The following is a 23,616-nucleotide window of genomic DNA, read 5'->3' on the forward strand; positions in this document are numbered from 1 at the left end:
ACTGATTTTCTTCTGGGCCAATTGCAATACAAAATATTGCAAAAACTGCTGCGTTGATTTGTCTCAAAATTTATAGGTTCTTTATGAAGACGAAAAGCTAATTTTTGAATCAAGAATCTTTTCTCAATTCTTTTTGCTTGACGAAAATTGAAGGTTTTTATTCGAAGCATTTTCCTCGCTTTCTTATTATTATTTCAAATAATCTTAGGAATATTGTCGATTAGACGTTTCAACGTTTCGTACATTTTCAAGTTCATTTTGAATTTCTTGGTTTCCCCGAATCATGCTAGAATACACTATAGATTCTCGAAAGGGTTTAGGTCGAGACTCGTTGTAGATGGTAATAAATTGATTCGGAATTCTTCAAACCACTTTTTGTAGAGGAAGCTGTGCGAGCAGGTGCGTCCCCCAGCTGAGAAATCACCTTGCTGTCCCCAGTTGTCGCGATAAAGTAGCATACACAATTAATTTCTTCTTCGTAACCTCAACACTTCGCCCATATATTCAATTCCACTAACCAATAACATTAATTCCTTTATTTACGACTTTTAGTTCGCCAATGTGGCAAACTACAATCCTCGAAGAGCCTAAGAAAAAGAATTTTAAATAATCGTTACAGTTAAATTTCAATAATTCCCGAAGAGTTGTATTTCCTTGAAAGAGGTAATTCCCGAGGTCATTTGAAGAAACTTTTTCCTTTGCGAAAATGTTCTCCACTGCTTCTTTAAAGAGTTATTAACGAAAAACGGGGACCAATCCGAGCGCGGCTACAGCGGACGGACTCCGCCTTGGCCAATGACAACGTCACGCTCAGCGGGGCGTGACGCCGATCAGTCCGCTGTTGCCGCGCCCTGATTGGTCCGTGTTTCTCGTTAATAACTCCTCAACGAAGCCGCGGAGAATATTTTCGCAAAGGAAAAAGTTTTTTCAAATGACCTAAGGAATCATCCATTTCAAGGAAGTGCATCCCTTGCTTTATAATGGCGAGTCAGACTGGAGACGAATATATTTGGAGCAGAGTATATCGAATAAAAGTTTTATTCGTCGTGCCAGTGAAATAAATCGTGGGACAAAGGGGTTAATTGTCACGACGACGCTCTAAAACTCTAAAAGAACGATCGTGAATCCATTGAAATGAATTCGTGTGGATAGAATTTACATTTGACGATATTAGACTGCGAAAGGGTGTGCGAATATTTTCGCATAAGCGACGGCGTGCGCGACGACGCGACGCGAAATTCGATGTTTCCACGCCGCTCGTCGGCTTATGACACAACATGGCAGAGCTTGCCATAGGAAAAGTAAGGTAAGGCCAGTGGTATAATAGAAACTTTCACTGCGGAGGTTCAACGTACCGAGCGGCGACTCTCACTGGCCGTTCTCACTGGTTGGCCCGACTCGTGTGTATCGAGCATCCGAAAGACACGATTCTCCCGTGTCTGCTCGGCACTCGAGGAAGCCTTTTCCCTCTTCCTCGCCGCGTGCCGACACGTAAGACGAATTAAGAGGGAATATTTATAACGTTGCCCCATTGTCGCGCGCACCGCTCGCCGGAGAAATTTTCTCGTTGTGCGTGGGTAAGCCGACCCTCTTCTTTCCTTCCTTCCTTCCTTCCTTCCTTCCTTCCTCCGCCTTTACCACCTTTCTTCCTTCCTACCTTGTCCTACCATACCGAGCTCTCTTTTCCTCTCTTGTAACCCACCTAACGGCCTGTAAACGGCGACCTATTGTCGTTGATCCTAGCCCCGAGATTTCCTGCCGGACGAGTTGCTGCCGCGGGTGGGAAAATTACTTATCACCAGACTGAGGATGTTTATGTAATTTTCATAGACAAATTTTGAGAAAGTGGAATCAAATAAAATCCTATTATCAGTGGGAACAACCTTTGTAGATCCAAAATCATTGAAAATTTTATTAAATTCTGTAGATATTTATATTCTGGTATTTTTTGAACATTTTCATAAGCCTTAAATGAATAAAGGTCAGCAGTCTACTTATCACTCTTCTCTCCCTTTATGCATTTACAACGGTTCTTCATGTAAAATAAAAATTTTCTACCAAGATTGCAACAAATTCTAGCGAATTAGAAATTTGTCTTCTTCCTCAATACGTTTAATGGAAAGAAAAAATTTTTTTTGAGCTACTCCATTACAATGGCCCCCTAAAAATTAATATACGATTAATTTTTCTTTTTTTAGCCTTTGTCCTAGGCTTCTAATGAAAGGTATACGTCTATCACGGTAATAGAAGATAACAAAATTGAACTCGAGTTGAATATTTATATTAACACCAGTCTTTAAAAATGTAAATTAACACAAAGCTGTTCGGTTGACTCACTGGTGTCCGCAATAATAACGAGTAGCAACTACGAAGTTGCGTTCTACCAGAAATATTAAAAAAAAAACAAAATTCAAATATATCTTCGTTATAGGTTTCAATAAATTAGGAACAAACTGCAACTGTATTTAATTTCAACAGAGTTTGTGTTTGCAAGATCCTTGGACTTTTTTCGAAAGATCTTTTGCGTTATAAATATACAAATATTCTCAGCTTAGTGGTGTTTGAACGGAATCCTGAAATACGAATGATTTCGATGCAGGAGTAATTATGCAATGACCTATTGAAGAAAATACACGTTCATGCAGAAACGGTCGAAGTGAAGTAAATAATTTATAGTCACTCCTGTACAGTCATAGGAATATGATGGTATGATCCGAGATGTACTACATAAAACAGTTGATTCAATAACAAACTTGTTTTTTGACATCCTCGTTCATTACCTTTTTTTACGAACCACACCGTTCTGGAAAAAAGATAGTTTCGGTACGCGACCGTTTAGTCGCTTAATTAACATTCACCGGGCGGCTATTCGCCGTTTCCGCTGATAAGTCAATTCGAAGGTGGAGACGTGAAAAATAGAACTGTCACGCATCCGCGAAGACGGCCCAGATAAGCGATAACGCGGCTTTTCAAATAACGGTACCGCGCGAGGAGATAAAGCGTGCGAAGCTCGCTCGAACCGTCTCACGAGCGCACGATAACGCGAATTATCCACCATGTTAAGTACATCCATAATTCTTGAGTTAATGTCGGCACGGTTAATCTCTTTACCGCGGAAACGGTAAGCGCTCGGCTTTTATAAACCGAGTTTCAACTACCGATTAACACGAGAGTGAAAGTTTTATCGATGGGAGCCCGGGAAAAGTTGCTGCAGTTGCGATTCACCAAAATAACGACAATGCACGAACTTAAACTTTTTCTGTCAGATTTTTAGTTTAGAATTTCGTTTCCTGGAAGACTACGGATTCTTTTTTTTTTTTATTTAAATTCTATTTCGATTTAAAAGAAATGAATAATACACATTTATTGTGTGAGCACATTTTAATAAAGCACATATTAATTTAATAGCAAATTTCTCCTACATTGAAAAATCGAAATTAAAATTGAGGGGTACTAATATCGATTCACTAAAATTAGAAAAAAAATGTCACCGAACAAAAAATTAAATACGAAGAACAAATTTAATACAAAATTTCTGATAAATTAAAAAATCGACATTAAAATAGAGGGGCTTTAATATTACTTGACTAAATTTAACAAAAATGTTCTCATAAGTTGAAAAATCGATACTGAAATTGAATATTGATTCACGAAAATACTAAACTATTTTAAATTAGTGAAAAATTGAGTGATAAAAGCAGTAGAAAATTTCTTCCCAATTGGAAAATCGATATAGGATTTGAGGATTTTAAAACGAATTCTCACTTTCCCAATTTTCATTTCACATCGAAGAGTCTGAACGATACTCCAAAATAACGACAATGTACAAACTTAAACTTTTTGTGTCAGATTTGTGATTCATTGACTGATTTTTAGTTTAGAATTTCGTTGTCTTTAATCATTTCCTGGAAGACTACGGATTCTTTGGTTTTTAAATTTAAATTCTATTTCGATTTAAAAGAAATGAATAATACACATTTATTGTGTGAGCACATTTTAATAAAGCACATATTAATTTAATAGCAAATTTCTCCTACGTTGAAAAATCGAAATTAAAATTGAGGGGTACTAATATCGATTCACTAAAATTAGAAAAAAAATGTCACCGAACAAAAAATTAAATACGAAGAACAAATTTAATACAAAATTTCTGATAAATTAAAAAATCGACATTAAAATAGAGGGGCTTTAATATTACTTGACTAAATTTAACAAAAATGTTCTCATAAGTTGAAAAATCGATATAGAAATTGAATATTGATTCACAAAAATACTAAACTATTTTAAATTAGTGAAAAATTGAGTGATAAAAGCAGTAGAAAATTTCTTCTCAATTGGAAAATCCCCAATTGTCATTTCGCATCGAAGAGTCTGAACGATTTCTCAGTAATGCTGAGTCAAAACGAAAGTCTTTCCCGTGTCGCTAAAATTCTGGCAGGTGCCCAGAAACGCCGTATTCGATAATTGCATGGTAAAAATCTGTCGGCATTGGATTCCACCGCAGATTAATCTCCGTTAATTCACTTTCCCCGCGGTTTGTAATTTTGACGCTCGCCCCGGGGGCATCCTTTTACGCTCGAGGCCCTCAATCTTGCGGGCAGCGTTTAAATTACGCCACGAAGTTTCCTGGTCGCTCGAGGAGCCATTATTTTATCCGCGGCTCATTACCATTGTCAAGAATTCGTTTCCTCTTGCACGACGCGAGATCGGATCGTGCGCGGTCGAACACAGGAGCCCGGGGTACAAAAACGAGGAAGACCAGGTGGAACAGAGAAGAACAAAGACAGAGAGAGAGAGAGAGAGAGAGAGAGAAAGAGAGAGAGACAGAGGTTAGACTCGCTCATGGTGGGAGGGAAGTAGACCTAGGATGTCATGGCGTGGGAGAGTCACTTTCACCGTCGCCGGCCCCTATAGCGGTAAAATCTACATGGCACAGAAAATTACGCGTTCTGTTACAATCGATTCGCGATGATGGTACCGACCTGACGGAAATATGTCACGTTGAATTCACCAGGTTTTCTAGTTCGCAGAAGTTGGACAACAAAATTCGCCGACTTCTTCCTTCGCTTGAAAGTGACAATGCCTTTCGCGCGATAGAAATCGAGCTTATAAAGCCGACATCGAAATAAACAGTTGTCTTCCGTTTCGTAGAAAATATGTTCCAATTTCTCTGTTTCTTGTTTAAGAAATTTTCGCGTGGAACTTTTTGAAAATTTTACCCTTAGGAAATTCTTTAACCCTTTTATTCTATCCTATTATAATCTGACTCGTTCTTATACTACTAAAATATTATTATAGAATATTTATGGAAAGTAGAAAGAAAAAAGTGCTTCTAACAATTTGTTGGACCGTGCTCGTTAGAATTTATGACAGAAGGGTGTTTTAGAAAAACGTTTTTAAATTTTTGTTTAATCAAGTGGTATAACAAAAATCGCGCAGAATCTAAATAAATTCAGTCTTGTCATTTTTATCAGGTAACGCATGCCAGTCACTGTTGGTGCTCGGTAGGTTTGGTGTTAATGAGTTGCGAGGTAAATATTAGGTCTCCCTGCTAACGAAGAAGGAAAATATTGTTCTGCAGAGGTATAATGAAACACGCATACTTCGCGTAATGGCTGGATATGGAATTTTTATAATGCTACAAAATAGAATTGTCTCGTGAATTTATCTATCATGAAACCGAGAACATACGTAATTTTTAAGCATACTACAAACAATTTTATTGTTTAAAGAAGTAAAGCTTGATAACACTTTCATTAATGAAATTTCAGGCGAATGTATCAACCAGTGATACCAATTATTTCGTAGGTAACAGTATTTGAATTATGATGAGAATACCTACTAGTTTGACAAATTAGGCCAGCTTATTAAAAAATTGATTTTACTGCTCTACTCCGTTGATCGATGCGTTGCATTAATAAGTCTTTAATAAATTATTGATGATTTTCACTTACCGCTGAATGAATTGCGTAACGCGATTTCCTGTTGTGATAATTATCATGCCAGCTCAGCGTCTGAAAGTGTATTTGAAAAATAATTAGGTTGTTTGTCTGTCGCGTAGGGGAAAAAATAATATTCATACGATTGAAAATGTCGCAATAACCGCTTACCCTAGGTAACGCCGGTAATAGAAAACTCTACTTTCTTGTTATATAAAATTAAGTCTCTAACCTTTCGTTTCCTTATGTAATCAGTGTACTCGCGGAACTGAATGTTGGAAACATCGACGTGCTATTCGTGTTTGTTGACATTATGCGAGTGGTTCGAGGATTCTCAAGAAAATTCTCCTTTGAGAAATAGAATTTTGTACATTTATAATAGTATATGTATATTATATAAAATAGTTGCGACAGATTTTATCGTCCTAGCATCGTCGCAAATTCCACGACAGTAAACGGAAAATGCATTATTGTGAGAACGATTTAAACTAATGCAGTGTTTACTCTATATATGTCCCATATTCCTAGCCGATAAAAGTCCCAGAACTATCCCCACTGCCGTTGGGTATACTCCGTGAGAGTCCAAGAAGTGTAAGGTCGCGTGGATCAAAGAATAGTATGTCCTGGCCGATATATGTCCGTGGCTAGACCCGTGTTTTATATGTATATCGAGTAAACAGTGTAGTGCGATGTGTTTGCTACCACTGAGTTATTTTTCATTAAGGTCTGGTGTCAAAATTTCTTAATATCTCGTTGACTACATTCTATAATATATAATTATGCACTACAATCATAAAACTAATTCGAGGAGCACATTGGTTTTAATAACCGTGTGCGAAAGTTCACAGTACCAGTAAAAAATTATAAATCAAATTTCATAATGAATGGAGGAGTCAAGTATTCCTTCAGACTAATTTGAGAAGACACGTACAAATCAATGGTTACGTAAACTGAGCTTCGGCTGGGATTCATTAATATAATTGATCACATGTAATTGCTAATGATTTAAAAAAACGATTTCTCTGAATATTTGCACGATAATATACACCTCTTTCATTAATTGCAGGATCTGCTCTCGTACGGTCGGTCGATAACGTTATTGAAACAATGGGGAAGAATAATGAATGTACAATTATTACTGTGCGACTGTCTGCGACGTACAATACTAATTTAATGCGCATAACATTCACACCAAAAGGCGTTTAGAAATTCATGAAAATCTATTTCTCAGGTTTGAAATTACTGGTAGAAATAGCTCGTTTAATCTCGTTCCCGGTGCTCGTAACGCATCTAAAACACGGTAACAACTGGTTACACAACGTCACAATTATCGAGCGACGTCCGAGGTTCGATTAGAAACACGGGAGGGGGGGAGCGTAACGTTGGAAGAAAAGAAGAGGGATCTCGATTCCTCTTCCTCCTCGCAACGACATTGCTCGTAAGGGCGAGGACAACTCCGGTTGCCCACGGAGGTTTGACTATACAGATTCTGAAGTACATGACAACATTTTGTTTCACAAAAATTCGGGAATTCCACACTTTGTAATATTGTGTGCATATAACAATTACAAAATTTGTTCTCCTCAGTATACTTATAAGTGACTTATATGTTAAGTACAAAGACATAATAATGTAATATTATGATATAATATCTGTGGTCGCTAATGACCTAGTTGTTGATGCGACCTGTATAAACAAATAAATTAAAAAAAAAAAAATTCGGTAACAAGTGCAAGGTTCGACCAGAATTGTTTGATTAGAAACAAAAGACAACTGGTTGCGTCGATCGAAATTTCATGAAACGTAACCGGTCTACCAGACGCCCGTTCGGATAACGGTTTCATTGTTCGAAAATCCGCAAAAGACGTCGGTGCGAGTGTGCCCGTTGCGATCTCGATATCCCATCGTATCTGAAATATTCAGACAGGCCTGATTGCCGGGAATCGGCCGAAAAGCCGGTTCGAGCGGAAGCGTCTCTTTAATGGAGCAAATAACACGCGGGTGGGTTCTATGCAGGAGGGTGAATCGCAGGCCTCGAAAAAGCTTGGCCAAGATAGCGAGTAGTTTGCTTTGAGCCGTGGCGCACAGTGGATATACACGGACACGCGTGTGTACACACGAGACGGGGCTCGGCGACGGCCTCTCAAGAAGAGACCGTAGGTTAGTGCATTGGCTGCACTTTCCGTCTCGGTGTGTGCATGTGCAGGCCGCTAGTATGCATGCGTTGGTTACGCAAGAACGGTGGTGTGTGTGAGACTGGTGACCCACATACGGCAGGGAGCAAGGACCCCGGTGCACCACGTATATGCACGCTCGCGGGGCTCTCCCAGTGCCGAGAGCAGCGAGAGTGTATGCACACACCGGCGGTGCATGCGTGCTGTGCTCGCGAGAGCACCCCTGTGTGTTAGTGCGCGCACGGCCGCGCACGCGCGACAACCACCCTCCCCCCGCACCGACACTTTGGATGCGCCGCGAGACTGTGTTGGTGCACGTAGCCGCCATCTGGCGTCGCTCACCATCACCAACGCAACAGCGCGCTCGCCCACGTGGCTGGCTCTGCTCCGCAGCCGGCTTAAGCCACTTTCACACGCGGAGACACTTGATGCACTTGACTGACAATGAGAGTGCCGAGCCGAGCCGAGCCGAGCCGAGCCGCGCGGGGTGTTTTCGTTAGGCCGGCGGGGGCCGCTGCCACCGGATTTTTCTTTCTTAATCTTTGAATGGCCGCGCGGCCCACCAAGCACCCCAATCGTGCTTCTTTGCATCGTTGAAGACGGTCTGACAGCTTTTTCTTTCATTGAAATGCTTAAGAAAAAGATTCGTCGAGTCACAGTAATTTATTCGATCAAAGAGGAATCGGAATGCATGCGGGTCAGAGATGCCAAGGTGTATGATACTTATTGTTAGCGCGAGCTGAATGCTACTCTTTCTCTCTGAGTACGATAGGCTGTATGATACTCTGTTCATTACGTGGGACATTCTCGTCACACTTCATCGTGTCTGATATTCTATCATACTCTGTTTATTGCGAGTCATATTCTATAATACTGTATCTGAAATGTATAATACTCCATCTTACTTTGTCTAAGATGTATTATACTCTGCACATCATGTATGATAGAATATCATACTCTATTTATTACGAGTCACACATACATATACAATACCAATTCCATCTTATTTTGTCTATGATGTATGATACTCTACTCGTCATGTATGATAGAATATCATACTCTATTTATTGCGAGTCATATTCTATAATTCTGTATCTGAAATGTACAATACTCCATCTTATTTTGTCCATGATGTATGATACTCTACTCGTCATGTATAATAGAATATCATACTCTATTTATTCCGAGTCATATTCTATAATACTGTGTCTGAAATGTGTAACACTCTTTTCATCAAGTATAATATTCCATCTTATTTTGTCCATGATGTATGATACCCTACTCGTCATGTATAATAGAATATCATACTCTATTTATTGCGAGTCTTATTCTATCATACTGTATCTGAAATGTATAATACTCCATCTTATTTTGTCCATGATGTATGATACTCGACTCGTCATGTATGATAGAATATCATACTCTATTTATTCCGAGTCATATTCTATAATACTGTGTCTGAAATGTGTAACACTCTTTTCATCAAGTATAATATTCCATCTTATTTTGTCCATGATGTATGATACTCTACTCGTCATGTATAATAGAATATCATACTCTATTTATTGCGAGTCATATTCTATCATACTGTATATGAAATGTATAATACTCCATCTTATTTTGTCCATGATGTATGATACTCTATTCGTCATGTATGATATTTTATCACACTCTATTTATTGCGAGTCACATTCTATCATACTGTATCTGAAATGTACAATACTATTTCCATCATTTATAATATTCCATCTTACTTTATTTGAGATGTATGATACTCCGAAGAGATGTATGATACTCTATTCGTCATGTATGATATTCTATCATACTACATGCATGATGTACGATACTCTATCCTACTGTATGTATGCCTGTATGGTATTCTATCATACTCCATGTATGATGTATGATAGTCTATCATATTCTGTGTATGATACACGATATTCTATCCTACTCTATGTATGACTGTATGGTATTCTATCATACTCCATGTATGATGTATGATATTTTATCCTACTCTATGATACTTTATTCATTACTCATATCATATTCCATCTGTAATATGTGACATTCTGTGACTTTCACGGGCACCCGACGCAGCGGTCGACGCGTTAAACACAAAGCAAATACACCACATTTTTGTTCAGAGAAATAGAAGGTAAAAAGTCAAGATGGTTTTACGTAACGCTAGAAGGAAGCCACAGCATTAGATAATAGACGAGGCACGTCCAGAACGTGAGGAAAAGTGTTTGACGCCGTTGGCCGTATTAAAGAGAAATCAGCGAATTAAAAGCGTTCGATGTAATTGAGAAAGTTTTGCCACGATTTGTAAACATTTTCTTACCACTCAACCCGGGAGGACTTCGAGTTGGTTGTAGACCAATATCGGCGATTTATTGGCACAAAGTGGCTGCAGCCGAATTTAAACTTCTGCAAAGTTAAAGATAAACGAACTGGAGTAATAATGATCCTGGTTCTGCGTTGAACCCGAGGTTCCAATTAACCGAACAGGCGTGTTCCTTAAACGATTGATAAACGTCGCAACAGTACCAATGCTACCAGTGCGATAACATCTAATCATGACGTATGAACAGTCAAATTTTCTTCGACACGCTTCCCACTGCTCAATTTTAACTTCAATAATTATCAATTAATTTAAACTTTAAGATGTACTTACTTAAAGTAGCTTCAAAGTTTTTCGATTTTCATCCTGCATAACTAGTAACAAAATCACGGGTCGGTAAGTGAAATTCGGATTGGTGTCCTAAATCATTTAAGATCTCACTGGCCGCCGTTCCGACAAAATTAACAATGCGGTAGATCGATCGTCCACCACCATGAAACTTAAAACCAGCGGGACCGAAAGCCTCGCAACATGCAAATCTAGTTGCTTCCAAGCGATCGCACGCGATTGGCCTGTACTATCCGCCACATTGTGTTTATTAAAACGACCGATGGTGTGTCATAGACCGCCTAGTCCCGCGTCACGATCATTAAACCAACGTTTCTCTGTCGCCTCTTCTTTCGCCGTTAATTACACGCAACCGGCGTCCGACGATAAGACGCGACTTATCATTATCAGAACGCTCCGGCGAGTGGTCGTTATCAAACTGATCTGGTGCACCGGTCTGAAACCCTTCATACGGCTAGTACAAAAAAATATTTAATAGAACAAATCATTCTTGTGTCTGAAAAGTCTTCACCAGCAGCAAAGAAAATAGATCAAAGGTGACTTAGAAATCAGAAAAAATTCTCAAAGTCGAGAATGCGACATCTGCGTTTCAAAATGAAATTTCTCAAAAACACGGAACGACGGAGCAACGGATTTTCGGATTCGAGTTTACGCGCTGGATATCGAAATGTAGAATCGATGTTAATTTACGGGGGTGGTGCAAAAGCGATTCCGCAGTTAGGGAACATCTCCGGCGGATCATGCCTCTAATTATCCTATCACAGCGCAACGCAGGAAGATTCCGTGAAGCTTTCATAGAGGATCGTGATCCTAAGACGAGCTCGTGCCCCATCGAATAGCATGGTTTCGCGCGGTCCACCGCTGAAAGATACTGCCACGCAACGATCCAATTGTATGCTATTGGCTAAAGAGGGGTTAATGGCGAACTATGCGTTCGCCGTAATCGCGAACGCGTGCGTGCAACACACGTATGTACTTTCACATTCAGTCCGTTCTCTTTTGCGATAGCCGATATCCTCGACCGAACAAGATGACTTCCAACTATTATCCGAGAAGCGACTCTCGTGCGCGAGATCGATTAGAGATCCAATGATTCGGTTCGTAGGAGGCGAGGCGCGAATTTAAACAATCTAATTTTATTGAGTTTCTATTTTCCCGGCGATATGGCACCGATGAAGGACCGACGCAAGAAACCGATTAGTCTACTTTTGAGAGAATCATTGTTCGATTTAAAACGCTCGAGATGAATTCATTGAATAACTCTGATAAGCTTAGGTGAGAGTAGAATCGTATCAATTAACGTAGAAGAATCAGAAAGTCAAATGACCGGGTCTTGTTTATTCTCAAAAAACCTTTCTCTTCCCACTATAATCCTTTCAAGTTTCTAACGCGTGGGCGTGGGGGTGAGGTAAATAATTATTGGCTGTCGCAATTCCTGATACCGTTCCTTAAAAAAAAAATAGACTATAATTATACGATACACAAAAATTATCCAAGCATAGCAAGACTTTAAAAATAGAATTTAATGTAGTTTTATCGTATGTATAATTTATTGAAAGTATAATTGTCTCCTGAAACGGTAAGGCAAAGTTAAGAAATTAATTGAATATTCTTAGGATTAAGTCAGACAAAGCTCTCTTCGAAACTGTTCCCTAACTTCAATTTGCAAGTTAGAATTCAGAATTCAATGATCACAACGAATGTAAGCTACCCTAGGAATCCAATTAACCTAATTCATTCTGGCTAGCGAATAGTTTATAGATTCCTGTCGAATGGAATTTCGTTTTCGATTTTTAGCTGCAGAATATATATATTTGCAAATTGCTACTGCGGATCGAAGTGCACGTTATTCGAGCCTATGCGACTAGATTGAAGACTAGTTAATAGAAGTGTGCTTTATTGTTTCGTGGAACTATTTAACACGTGCTGGCGACATCAATTTGGGTCAATTTTCTACTGGTCGATGCATATAATTCTATTTTCAGTGAATTTGCAATCGTGTGGCAGAACTGTTCGGAAATATTGCAACATCTGCCGCGTCTCGAGAAAATACATATCGTTTGCTATAGTTGCACGCATTTGAGCCGTTCGTGGGACAAATGGGTTAATAACCTTTCCATGCTGAACTTTTTCCACTTAGAATTAATTTTCCTAATAATTAGGCTTTATACCACTGAACGACAAACACTGAAAGAGCTTCTAGAAATGAATGCACTCTATTTCATCAATTTTATTTACTCAAATTACAGCGCGTATAATTATAAATTTTGAATTTATTGAACTTTGATGTTTATTTAGTGCCTTCACAAAGTTCAAGGTTTCATCAAGTTTACGTTGAACTTGATGATTGTCCTTGTATATTGAACTCTTTCTATCGTCTATACAAAATTCGTATGTATAATGAACTGTTCGTTACGATATAGATGTGGTATTAATTTTTTCGTAATTCTGTTTTCAGGAATTATGACCCTTACGAGCAGCCCGTGTGAGCTAGACAACATGAGCTTGTTTCAAGACCTCAAGTTGAAAAGGAGAAAGGTCGACTCCCGATGTAGTAGTGACGGTGAGAATCTACAATTTTTCTACAATTTTCTAGCTTCTCCAACGTTGACAAACGTAACATTTCGGGACAACCTGTACATCACCTATAAACTGTGGACCTATAGCATTTCGACTCTAAATAATTTTCATAAACTAACAATAATATTATGATACTCTTAACACGTTCCGTGCCCCGTGTACCATCGGTTGTACACACAGACATATTTAGTTAATGCCCAAACATTAAATAGCCTGAACGACAAGTCAAGCAAAAACGGCTTGGCACGGAACGTGTTAAATACTCTAATGTTGTTACTATTTCACATTTCACCTATCCATCTTGTTACAAACGCAAAAAATCCACAGTCTAATCATCTCCACATTCTACCAACCATTAATCATTCACATTAATCATTGGCTTTCGCATGTGCTAAACAAACAACTGTAGAAATCCATTAGGCAGCCATCCATCCGTGGACAGAAAAAAATTTCACGTCTCCCGTTCATTTTTCAAAAAATCACGACCTTCATCTAGACACCGCAACCAACAATTTCATTCAAAGCCCAGTGACAATAAGCAGCGTGTAAATGTCATGCTACAACGAACAGCTGTTTCGATGCATCCAGAAACAATTTAATATCTCGATCTCAAAATGGAGAATCTCGCGTACGTTTGTCTTGCAACGAGCAGAGCCGTTCGTTTCTCATTGTTCGTAGGAAATCTTCTTGGGTAGACAATGAACTCGGGCATCTCCGATCGTTGCCGTGCTTCCAATATCGTCTGGCAATTATCTAGGCAAGGAATCCTTAACGACGAAAGAAACGAAACAATACTGTACGCGGGGTCTCGCCGTCGTAATTATGTCTTCTCGAGGGGATCGTATATCATTGTCTGGCTTGTGGAGCGTGTAGGCAATCTTTTCTTATTCGGAGTGGCCGGAACGAGTATCGCGAAAGTGGTCAGCGCAACCGTAATGATTAGTTGCCGCCCATAATGCCGCATTTGATACTCTTATTGCGCCGATTTTCACGAGCCGCGCGTATTACGAGCGACGCTCGGAACGAACGAAAAGAGCCCCCGAGCATCAATCATGTTTCATCTGTTCCGCTTTGCGAGTCGCGGAACGCTCGAACGCTATCATTAGAGGAACCACAACATTCAAACGCGGCCGGTCTAAAGAGTTTGCAACGGCGCGGGAATTTATTATACACGCGTCATCCCGTCGCATCGGTTCTACGCGTCTACTAGGATTCTTGACTCCTCTCCAATGAGACGAGGGTCTACCATTAACGCAACCGATGGGAGTTTATTTAGATAACGGTGTCAACAAAGTAGTTTCGCGTTCGGTCTACCGAGACATCTCCCGTCCCACTGTCCCCAAGTATTTCTATCCCGCGAATCACAGCGTTATTTTAGACCACCTGCGCGATTAACTTCACCCCGTAACCGCTAGTCTTCTGTCTCCCGCGACACGCGACCGTCCCTTCTCTCAATTCACGGAGAAAACAATTAAATAATTACATAACTACTCCATTCTATTCGATACTATAAAAGAATTTACAAATTAGATTTTACTTTTTACTGCATCGATTTTATCCGAGCAATTTTAACCTGTAAAATTGAATGAAGGAATTTACAATTTTGTCTATTTATTCCTTTGCTACATTGATTTTATTGAACTATGCAATATCGATTGATATTGATTGTAATTCATCTTAATCTGAGGGTGAAATAATTTGGCATGCTAAGAATTTATTTTTTTTTATTCAAACTATGATTTTAACAATTTGAAATTTTAAACACCGTTTGCAATAGTTCCGCTGTAAACGTTACTCGGCCCCGGTTAAATTACACTTGCCCGAACTCTGTTCCATGGTACAGTCGATTCCGCGAAACAATGAAAGAGCAACGGTGGTCGCGCGGCTCCATTATCGCGTACCCGTTCTACTTAAACCCCATCTCGGGCCACTCGAGGCAGCTCGAACTCCTTTCGCAAGACCTCTCCGCGGCGTAACACCTTAAGCGACCTCGTCCGCCGATAAAACTGTGTATCTTAAGCTTTTCCCCTGGAAATCCTGATCCTGGATCGGTGTGTTTCGATAAGTGCCTCGGGGGGGACCCGGCCCTGAGCCACTTCACAGCACCCGTTTCTCGCCCCCTTATTGTGTCTTGAGCGTGGTACTGATCGGCTAGGACGGATCGGTTACCATGAGGGTAGCCTAACGCGAGAACGTTAAGAGAGGCATGAGAATATTGCACGACAGTGCCAACTCGCGTAGTTCTACATGCCACTTTATCAGTACAAATGTGTCGCGAGAGTACAGTACAGTAGAGCCTCGATTATCCGAATCAATTAATGCTACACCCCGTCCATACGAAGCCTTAACCGAGCCTCTATCATACGAACAACACTCCAGTGTACTATTTTACTATTTTTTAATTTCGACAATTAATTTCGTAAATTCCAACAAAGGACAGTCGCGTCACCTTCTGTATAAGGAAACAACAAACTTCTATTATCCGAACGACCTTGTAAGATCGCACTGAAATACAAGAAAGTGATGCCCAATCAGAATTTTCTTTACTCGGAGGGCAGTGCCCTTCGCAAGGGTGGAAAACCCTTTTAAGTTCAGGGCGGGGGACCCAACGTCCTCGAGCGTTTGATAGCAGTCTATTGTCTCCGGAATCGAAAGTGTTAGCCGTCAGATTTTGGGGGTAGACGATGGTGCAAGAAAGTAGTCCTCGATGAGGGGTGCCATAAAATCCGGGGTCCGATACGTCGCTGACTCTAACAGAGAAGAAGCGATAGAGAGAGATATATGTAAGTTCGCAGCTGGAACGGAGGAAGGTAACTGGAGAAATGGCGGGGATGGTGGTTGCTGGGGACGGTGCAGGGTAGAAGATCGCCCACGCGGTCTCCGGGACGTGCACCCTGAGCTAGTTCATCTGAACTCGCGAGAACACGCGGACTGGGAGACCTGGCGAGTGTTCGTTTGCGATCTTGATCAGCCAGGGACCTCTTACCAGAAATACCGGAACACGAATAAGTCGATCCTGACGGAGGCGAGAACCAGCGTCGACCATTCAGGCTGCATCGATTTTTCGAGAAGGTTGCATACGAGAACGCAGCCGATACCAATGACCCTCGACCTACTGGCGATTAAAGGTCAGAGACTGGCGTTGGCGGGAAGCCGAATCGATGGCAACGACGCTGAACCTGGATTGTTGTCATGCCGGAAGCGACGCGAGGCAGGAGATACCTGGGGAACGAGCAGGCGCGCAGTCACTATAGTCCTCGGCTCAGCTGTCACTGGCCAAGAGAGAGAGAGAGAGAAAGAGAGAGAGAGAGTCGCCAGTATTCGATCTCGAACCGTGGTAGAAGCGTCGGTGCCTCTCTCGGAGCCGTGAGACACCCATGCTTCGCACTTCCCAAGGCATGAATGAGTTTTTTCTCGCGGGACGCGGGTTCCGGGATCAGCGAGCAGCGCCGAGAATCATTGATCTTTCGCCCCCCTCCCCTGGAGCCGCCACGCGAACAACGTCATACTTTGAAGACGCGTGCACGACGCAATTCACTCGCTGACGACAGTGGCTCCCGACCGGGGACCCAGCCGGTCCTCGTGAATGCAACAATATGGGAATATCAGGCGAGTCGCGACAGGATCGCTTCGGGACGAGCGACGATCAACAACAGTGACAATCGGTTCGCACGCGGAACACAAACGACCGATTAGATCGCGTTTCGACGAACCACCGGATCCTCTGATTCACCGTACCCCATTATGCTCGCGGGTGCCGCGACTTGTTGCGACATGGCGCGACCGTACCGGCACGATCGTGCGCGAGGAGGTTACCTTTCCCGTTGTGGCAGTTAAGGGGACGACCGATGGAGTTTTGGATCGGTCGGTTTACCCCCAGCGATCGGTTTCTGTTCGCGTACGAAAGGACTATGGAAGGTGTGGATAGTTTTCGCCGCGTCTGACCAGTGACGGGTTCGACTACTTGTTTTCACCCGGCTCGGCGTGGAGGCATCGGTGAACTTAGGCGAATCGGGACGTACAGGATATTCAATTTTGTATTTGATGGAGAATCGGTTGCTTTAAAGAGATTATCGATGCGAATGAATTAACGTGGGATGATGTTTAATTTTGTAATCGATGGGGAATTGGAACTGAACATGTAAATTAATTGAACGAAGATGATTTTTAATTTTGTCATTGTTGAATCGACATGCACGAATTGAACATGGATGATATTTAATTTTCTGATTCTTGGTGAACCAGCACAGATGTGAATGAATTACACGAACTGAACACCGATGATGTTTAATTTTGTAATTGATGGAGAATTAGAGCTGTTGCTCTGAAGAGAGCGTAGATGTGAGAACACAGATGAGTTGTAATATTTTATTTTCAAGCGAAATCTTCTGAAATGCACGAATACTATAGATGTATAAGGACGACTAGTTTTTGAGATTTTTCATAAGGAGCTACTAAAGTAATAAGTAACCGACAAGTACGAGAAAATGGAGGATGAACAAGTGCAACGATACCTCAGACAATCGACAAGAGATTCGAGCTTAACGAACAACTTGTGATATACTAGCGACAATTGTAGATCGAGTAGATCGATACCTAGAAGATATTGGAATATTGATAGAGGAACAATGAATTTTCCATTGAAAAACAATATGTTCGCCTGGATGGAGAGTTGGCATTCCTTGAACATGGATCTAAGGACGATCCAGCCTAACTTTGCGGCGTACTCGTTCCTGTACCATCCTTATAACAACTTCTCAATGTCGGCGTATCAGAACTATCTTGATTTTCATCGTTACATCCGATCGAGGCTGACGCTGAATCCTTATAGATCGTTCGATCATCGGTTCTGCTGCTACGGTTCGAAGCACATGTGCTCGTCTCTGTTTGGTAAATAATTCCATATAATAGTAAACAATTGTAAGAATAATTATTAACAGAATCTATTGATGAACGAACTGAAATGTTTCAAAATTAATACAAATATTTTTTCATATATTATGATACAATTATTTGACAATCTAGGATGCAAAAGAATGCATGAATATTTTAGATATAAAATTTAAAAATAATGACTAGTTTTTTCATAGTGAGCAATTGAAGGAGTAATTGTTTAATCGAATCTATTGATAAACGAACTGGAATGTTCCGAAATTGCTGCAAATATTCTTGAACTCATCGTGATATAATTATTTGATAATCTATAATGAAAAACATGAGAATGTATGAATATTTTAGGTATAAGCAACGGCTAAAAAAATAAATGCATGTAATTTAATTGTTTCGATTAATTCGATTACAATATTGATTTACATAATCCAGAAGGTGATCGAACATGTTCGTAACTCATTTATCTCATGCAAATTTCTTACTGGAATATTTCAAAGAGTCGCATAAATGAGTAAATTATTCGACATTTAATTTTATATCAAAAGTTTTCATGAACGAACAACTTTTAGAATGCACTTGTAACAAATTCAAAACTTGAAGAAACAAGTTTATAGATAACATTGTAAAATAATTCGTAAAATATTGGATCTGCTATAGAATGTTTCAACGTGTCCAATAATTGCATACCATTCCGATAAGTTCAGAGACGAATAACAATAAATTACAATGCGGAGGAGATGAAACAAATAAGATACAAAGAACACAACAAAGAAGAAATTAACCTAATAAGGAAGGAACAGTGTAGTTGTTCCGAGACACGCCACAAACTCACACAGTTCCATCTTTGCGAACCAAGGCGCCGCAATAAAAACAAGCAATCATCCTCATAATCGGCTTAGTAATCGTCATCGCAATCATCCTGTTGATCACGCGACTAGTTACTCACCGCTGACATCGCTTGTTAATCTTCGATCGATGAATGAACTGCTGTCGATCACGCTATACACCGTGATCTATCAACCTTGAATATTTATGTAAAGTCAACATTAATCTCGATCATCAATTTTCAGAAAATATACATACCAATATGACCGGCGGCCCTTTAAAAAACGCTAAAAATCTTTACACACCTATAACTTTTGAACTAGTGATCTCCTAGGCTTGAAACTTGAATTTTCGGTATTTTCTGATCAAGATCTACAGGATTACGTAGAAAGAAGTTAAAAATATCTGGTTTCCTGAGCTAAAGTTGACATAACCTTCGCAGAGATGAAAATATCGCGAGTTAGAGTTACATGAATATAGGGGATCGGTGCAAGGGATGATCGGTGAGCAGACTATCGCAAACGGTAAACGAATAATCCGCGGGAACCGATATTCGCGCTATTAATAGCTTGGAAACTGGAACCTAGGTACCTACAATCACAACTCGGCCTTGTCAACTGCATTCCTTCCTTGACCTACACGAGGCAGCCGTGGTCTCACATCCTTTTCCACGACCCGACCGCTCCGTACGAGTATTACGCTTTCGCGTCGGCCGCGTAAATTACTCTCGGTCTCGTTGCTAGACACTCTAACAACGCGCGCGTGCGATCTACAGAACTGCGTCCGGTACAAAACCGGGGAAAAGCGCGTCCACGTCCGAACAATCTTAAAGTAATACTACACGGCTCAGCGGTTGCCGTTTCCCAAGAACTTTTACCCGGGAAAACTAACTTCGGAGACACTCAAACCGGCGCTGTTAACTCGCATTAGGATCATATCACTTTATCGCCTTTTACCGCGTCCGGGACGTAAACTGATTCCGGAAGTTGCCTAGGAGTTCGCCGTGCCGACTCGAAAAGACCAATAACGCCCTTACTCGCGATCACCGTTACCCACCAATTGATCTGTCGGTAAATGCTAGAAGCAATCAGTTATGGCGACTGCATTTTAATTCGATTGCTACTGGTCCGCCGTTTTCATTCAACACCCCGATTAATTACAATTCGTTCGCGGTGATCGTTTAGATACTCCTAAGGTAGTCTGAAAGATTTTTATAAAATTAGGCTTGTACCAGACCGATATTTTTTTTTTGTTCGGCTTTCTTATATTTTCTAATAAATTATGATTTTGTTAATGGTCATAGATTATCTTAATTTATTTCAAGTTTTCAGATTGCATAAAGCACTTTACATTCATAACAAAAATTTTGGCTTGGGAGGGCTAATTTTGTGTCGTTATTTAAAATTATAATTGGACCGGGGATTTTTTATGCATTTACAAAGAAATTGACCGAGTGAAATATGAAACAATAGAAGATTAGAAACACCTAAGAATTTTTATTTAATTCCTGTTTCCCACAATCGATGCAGAAGATTTTTATTTTGCATAAAGACCTGCGTGTAAAATTATAATAGATATAATATTCAGAGAATTTGCAAGTTCTCCGTGAAAATATTCTCTTTCATATTTTGCAAGAGGATACATTGCACTTAATATTGTAACTATGAACATATTAATGTACCGTGGCGTGATCCGTGGCGTCTCGACGAGTCAGCTCGAACCTTAAACTTTATCACAACGATCCCAGCGAAACGCATAATGCATAAACGTAAAAGACCATAGTAATCCCGTTCGATTCACCGACAGCCACGAGCAAGTAAAGCATGCGGCGCTTCTTTCGAAATCCGGGGCTGTCAACGTAATAAAACACCGGATTGGCATCGGTCCGCGATAAATGCCATTAATCATTGTGATAGACCACCGGCGCGCTTATGTGCACGATGATTAATAACATTTTCACAACGGCTGAAACCGACGAAGACCAAGCCCGTTAACGGGAACATCGGCGTTCAAGATGGTTACGCGATCGTTGAACCGGACGGTCTCGAACCGATGAACGGACGAGCACAATTTTCGTCTCGCGTTTACTTTCGTAATATCGCGCGGGAGTTAATTGTTATTAATGCTCGGTGAAACCCCCCCTCGGTTGCGCAACGAGAATACACGGACGGACAATGCGTTACAACGATGCCGCAGGAGCATCGTAACGGAATGCAAATAACGTGTTTCGTCGCCATTAGAACAAACTGAAATAGGTAGGGCCGATTCGTTATGGCGAATCGTCCGTTCGGCGATTCCGTACTTCGCTACTTTCGCGTTGAAACGCTTGCCAAGACAATTTGCAACAGCCAGACGATGTTCTAAAGGAAGCATTACGCATCGATCTCGAGACTAGCTCCGAGATAAATAAAGAAATTGAAACTGTCTCTTGTCAAAACAATTTACAAAGATGTTTGTGGAAAATTATCGATGAATAGCCTGATCATTTTGTGAACGGTTTATCGAACAGACTGAGGATTGAAAAATATCAAAACTATTTAATACAAAAATGTTGTTGATTTAGAAAGTAACCATAGACTGCTAATTTAGGCATTAAAAGAGCAGATTCTCATAAATGAAGAGGGATTTTCTGTTTCTGTTCCGTGTAATCTGGTAATTAAAGTACACAGATACTGAAAAGTACACAAATTATATCCTTTGCTAAAAAGTTGCGTTGAACTAAAACTATGATGTGCTACATTACAGTATGCTACTAGATATTCTTACCACGAGATATTCAAAATAAATGTGCTATGGTTGTCGTTCTTTATGAATTGTTGAAGCACATCTTGACTTGTCTCGAAATACAACCTCAATATATCCGCATGTTTAGCAAAGGTCTGTGCCCAAGTACCTCACAAGTGAAACCTAGTACACCCTAGCCAAAAGAAAATGTCCCGACAGCTTGATCAAGCATCTGCCATAGCGTCAAAACTGCGCACAGCATATTCCAGTTCTCAATCACGGAAACACGGAACGCCTCTTAACTTTCTCCCGCCAGACCTATCTCCTTACAAAGCACTCGAAAACCACGTCATCAGCTCTTTCACTCATGATCCCAACGTGTGTCTAACCAACGGTAAAGCCCGTGAAAATCAAGCTAGTCGTCCGGGACTCGAGCAGCAGGGCGGCGGCACGATCATCGTCATCATCATCATCATCATCATCATCATCATCACGCTCATCCTCATTCATAAGCCGAAAGTCGTGTCCGCGAATCAAGATCGTAAAAAATCCCGGCCAGGCCGGAAGTTAAAGCCCCTTTCGTATAGTAGCGCCGGTTCTAAACGTGAGATCAACGCCTTATTTCTCAGACTCCCCGGTATCCCTCGGATCAGCAGGCTCGCCGCTCGGGATCCAGCCGGCGGACGCTCCTTCACCCATAAACTTTCCTGCTCCAGGAGAGAGCATGGCCGACACCTCGACCCTGTCGCCGGAGGCTAACATGCCGGGCTCGCCGGGCTGCCCCGTGGTCAAAGTGAAAAGCGAGTATCTGCTAGGCATCCCGAGTCCGGGGACACCTCGAGATCCTCTTCGTGGTGGTGGTGCGACGGTTGGCCTGGAGACTCGGGATACAGGTTGCTCGGACCGTGCGTCGCCCGATTCAGTCTTCCCGGACGCCACATCGATGGTCAGCTTCAGAGTCGTCGAGGAGCAACAGCACCAGCAACAGCAGCAGCAGCAACAGCAGCAGCAGCAACAGCAGCAGCAGCAGCAGCAGCAGCAGCAGCAGCAGCAGCAGCAGCAGCAGCAGCAGCAGCAGCAACAGCAACAGCAGCACCACCACCATCAGCAGCAGCAGCAGCAACAACAACAGCAGCAGCAGCAACACCCACACCAACAGCACCAGCAACAACGTTCCGGTACCCCAGCACCAGCCAGATCGTCGCCTTACTCGCCAATCCAGGCGGTCTCCACGACTCCCATGCCCCAGGAACCAACCTCCAGGAGCGACAGCCCGGACAAGGGCGACCTGTCCTCCGCCCAGACGAAAGAGGAGTCCGACAACTCGGTCTTCGACGGAGGAGGTGGCAGCAGTACCGGTAGCGGCGGCGGTGGACGCTCCGAGACCTCCAGTCAGCCCAGTCATCGGAGCAGCCCCTCGTCGCAATACAATTCGAACCAGAGCATGAGTCCCAACGCGAACACGCCGCACGGTGCTCAACAGCAACAGCAGCAACAACAGCAGCAACAGCAACAACAACCGCCAACCCCGCCGACGCCGCCCAGGCCGAGGGCGCCATCGGTGCCACCGCATCTACTGGCTCATCACCAGTTTTGGTCGCAGAACTCCGGTGTACAGGGATTCGCCACGCAAAGGCTACTTAACGGAGTCATCAGCAGCGCCGTCAACTATGGACAGAACGTCGCCGTCGTCTCCACCAGCAGCGGGAACACCAACATGACCAGCAACGCTGGCAGCGGCGGCAACGGACCTGCTTCCGGGAACGCGTGCGCTACTACCACTGCGTCCACGTGT

The 23,616-nt window shown here is 41.7% G+C and overlaps 1 protein-coding gene across 2 annotated transcripts in view; it reads left to right on the top strand.

Moving 5' to 3' along the window:
* Hr4 (nuclear hormone receptor 4) overlaps positions 1-23,616 on the top strand; it is a 74,127-nt gene that overhangs the window by 25,634 nt on the left and 24,877 nt on the right. Inside the window, exons 2-3 of one of the 2 annotated variants that reach the window (XM_076798617.1) lie at positions 13,261-13,365; positions 22,451-23,614. In XM_076798617.1, coding sequence (XP_076654732.1) covers positions 13,266-13,365; positions 22,451-23,614 — 1,264 coding nt within the window. In that variant the 5' untranslated portion in view covers positions 13,261-13,265. Of the gene's footprint in view, positions 1-13,260; positions 13,366-17,919; positions 18,273-22,450; positions 23,615-23,616 lie in introns of those variants that run through there. The other variant, XM_076798615.1, reaches the window with a different exon arrangement.

Source organism: Halictus rubicundus, chromosome 12 (assembly GCF_050948215.1).
Source record: "Halictus rubicundus isolate RS-2024b chromosome 12, iyHalRubi1_principal, whole genome shotgun sequence".
NCBI classification, from domain to species: Eukaryota; Metazoa; Arthropoda; class Insecta; order Hymenoptera; family Halictidae; genus Halictus; species Halictus rubicundus.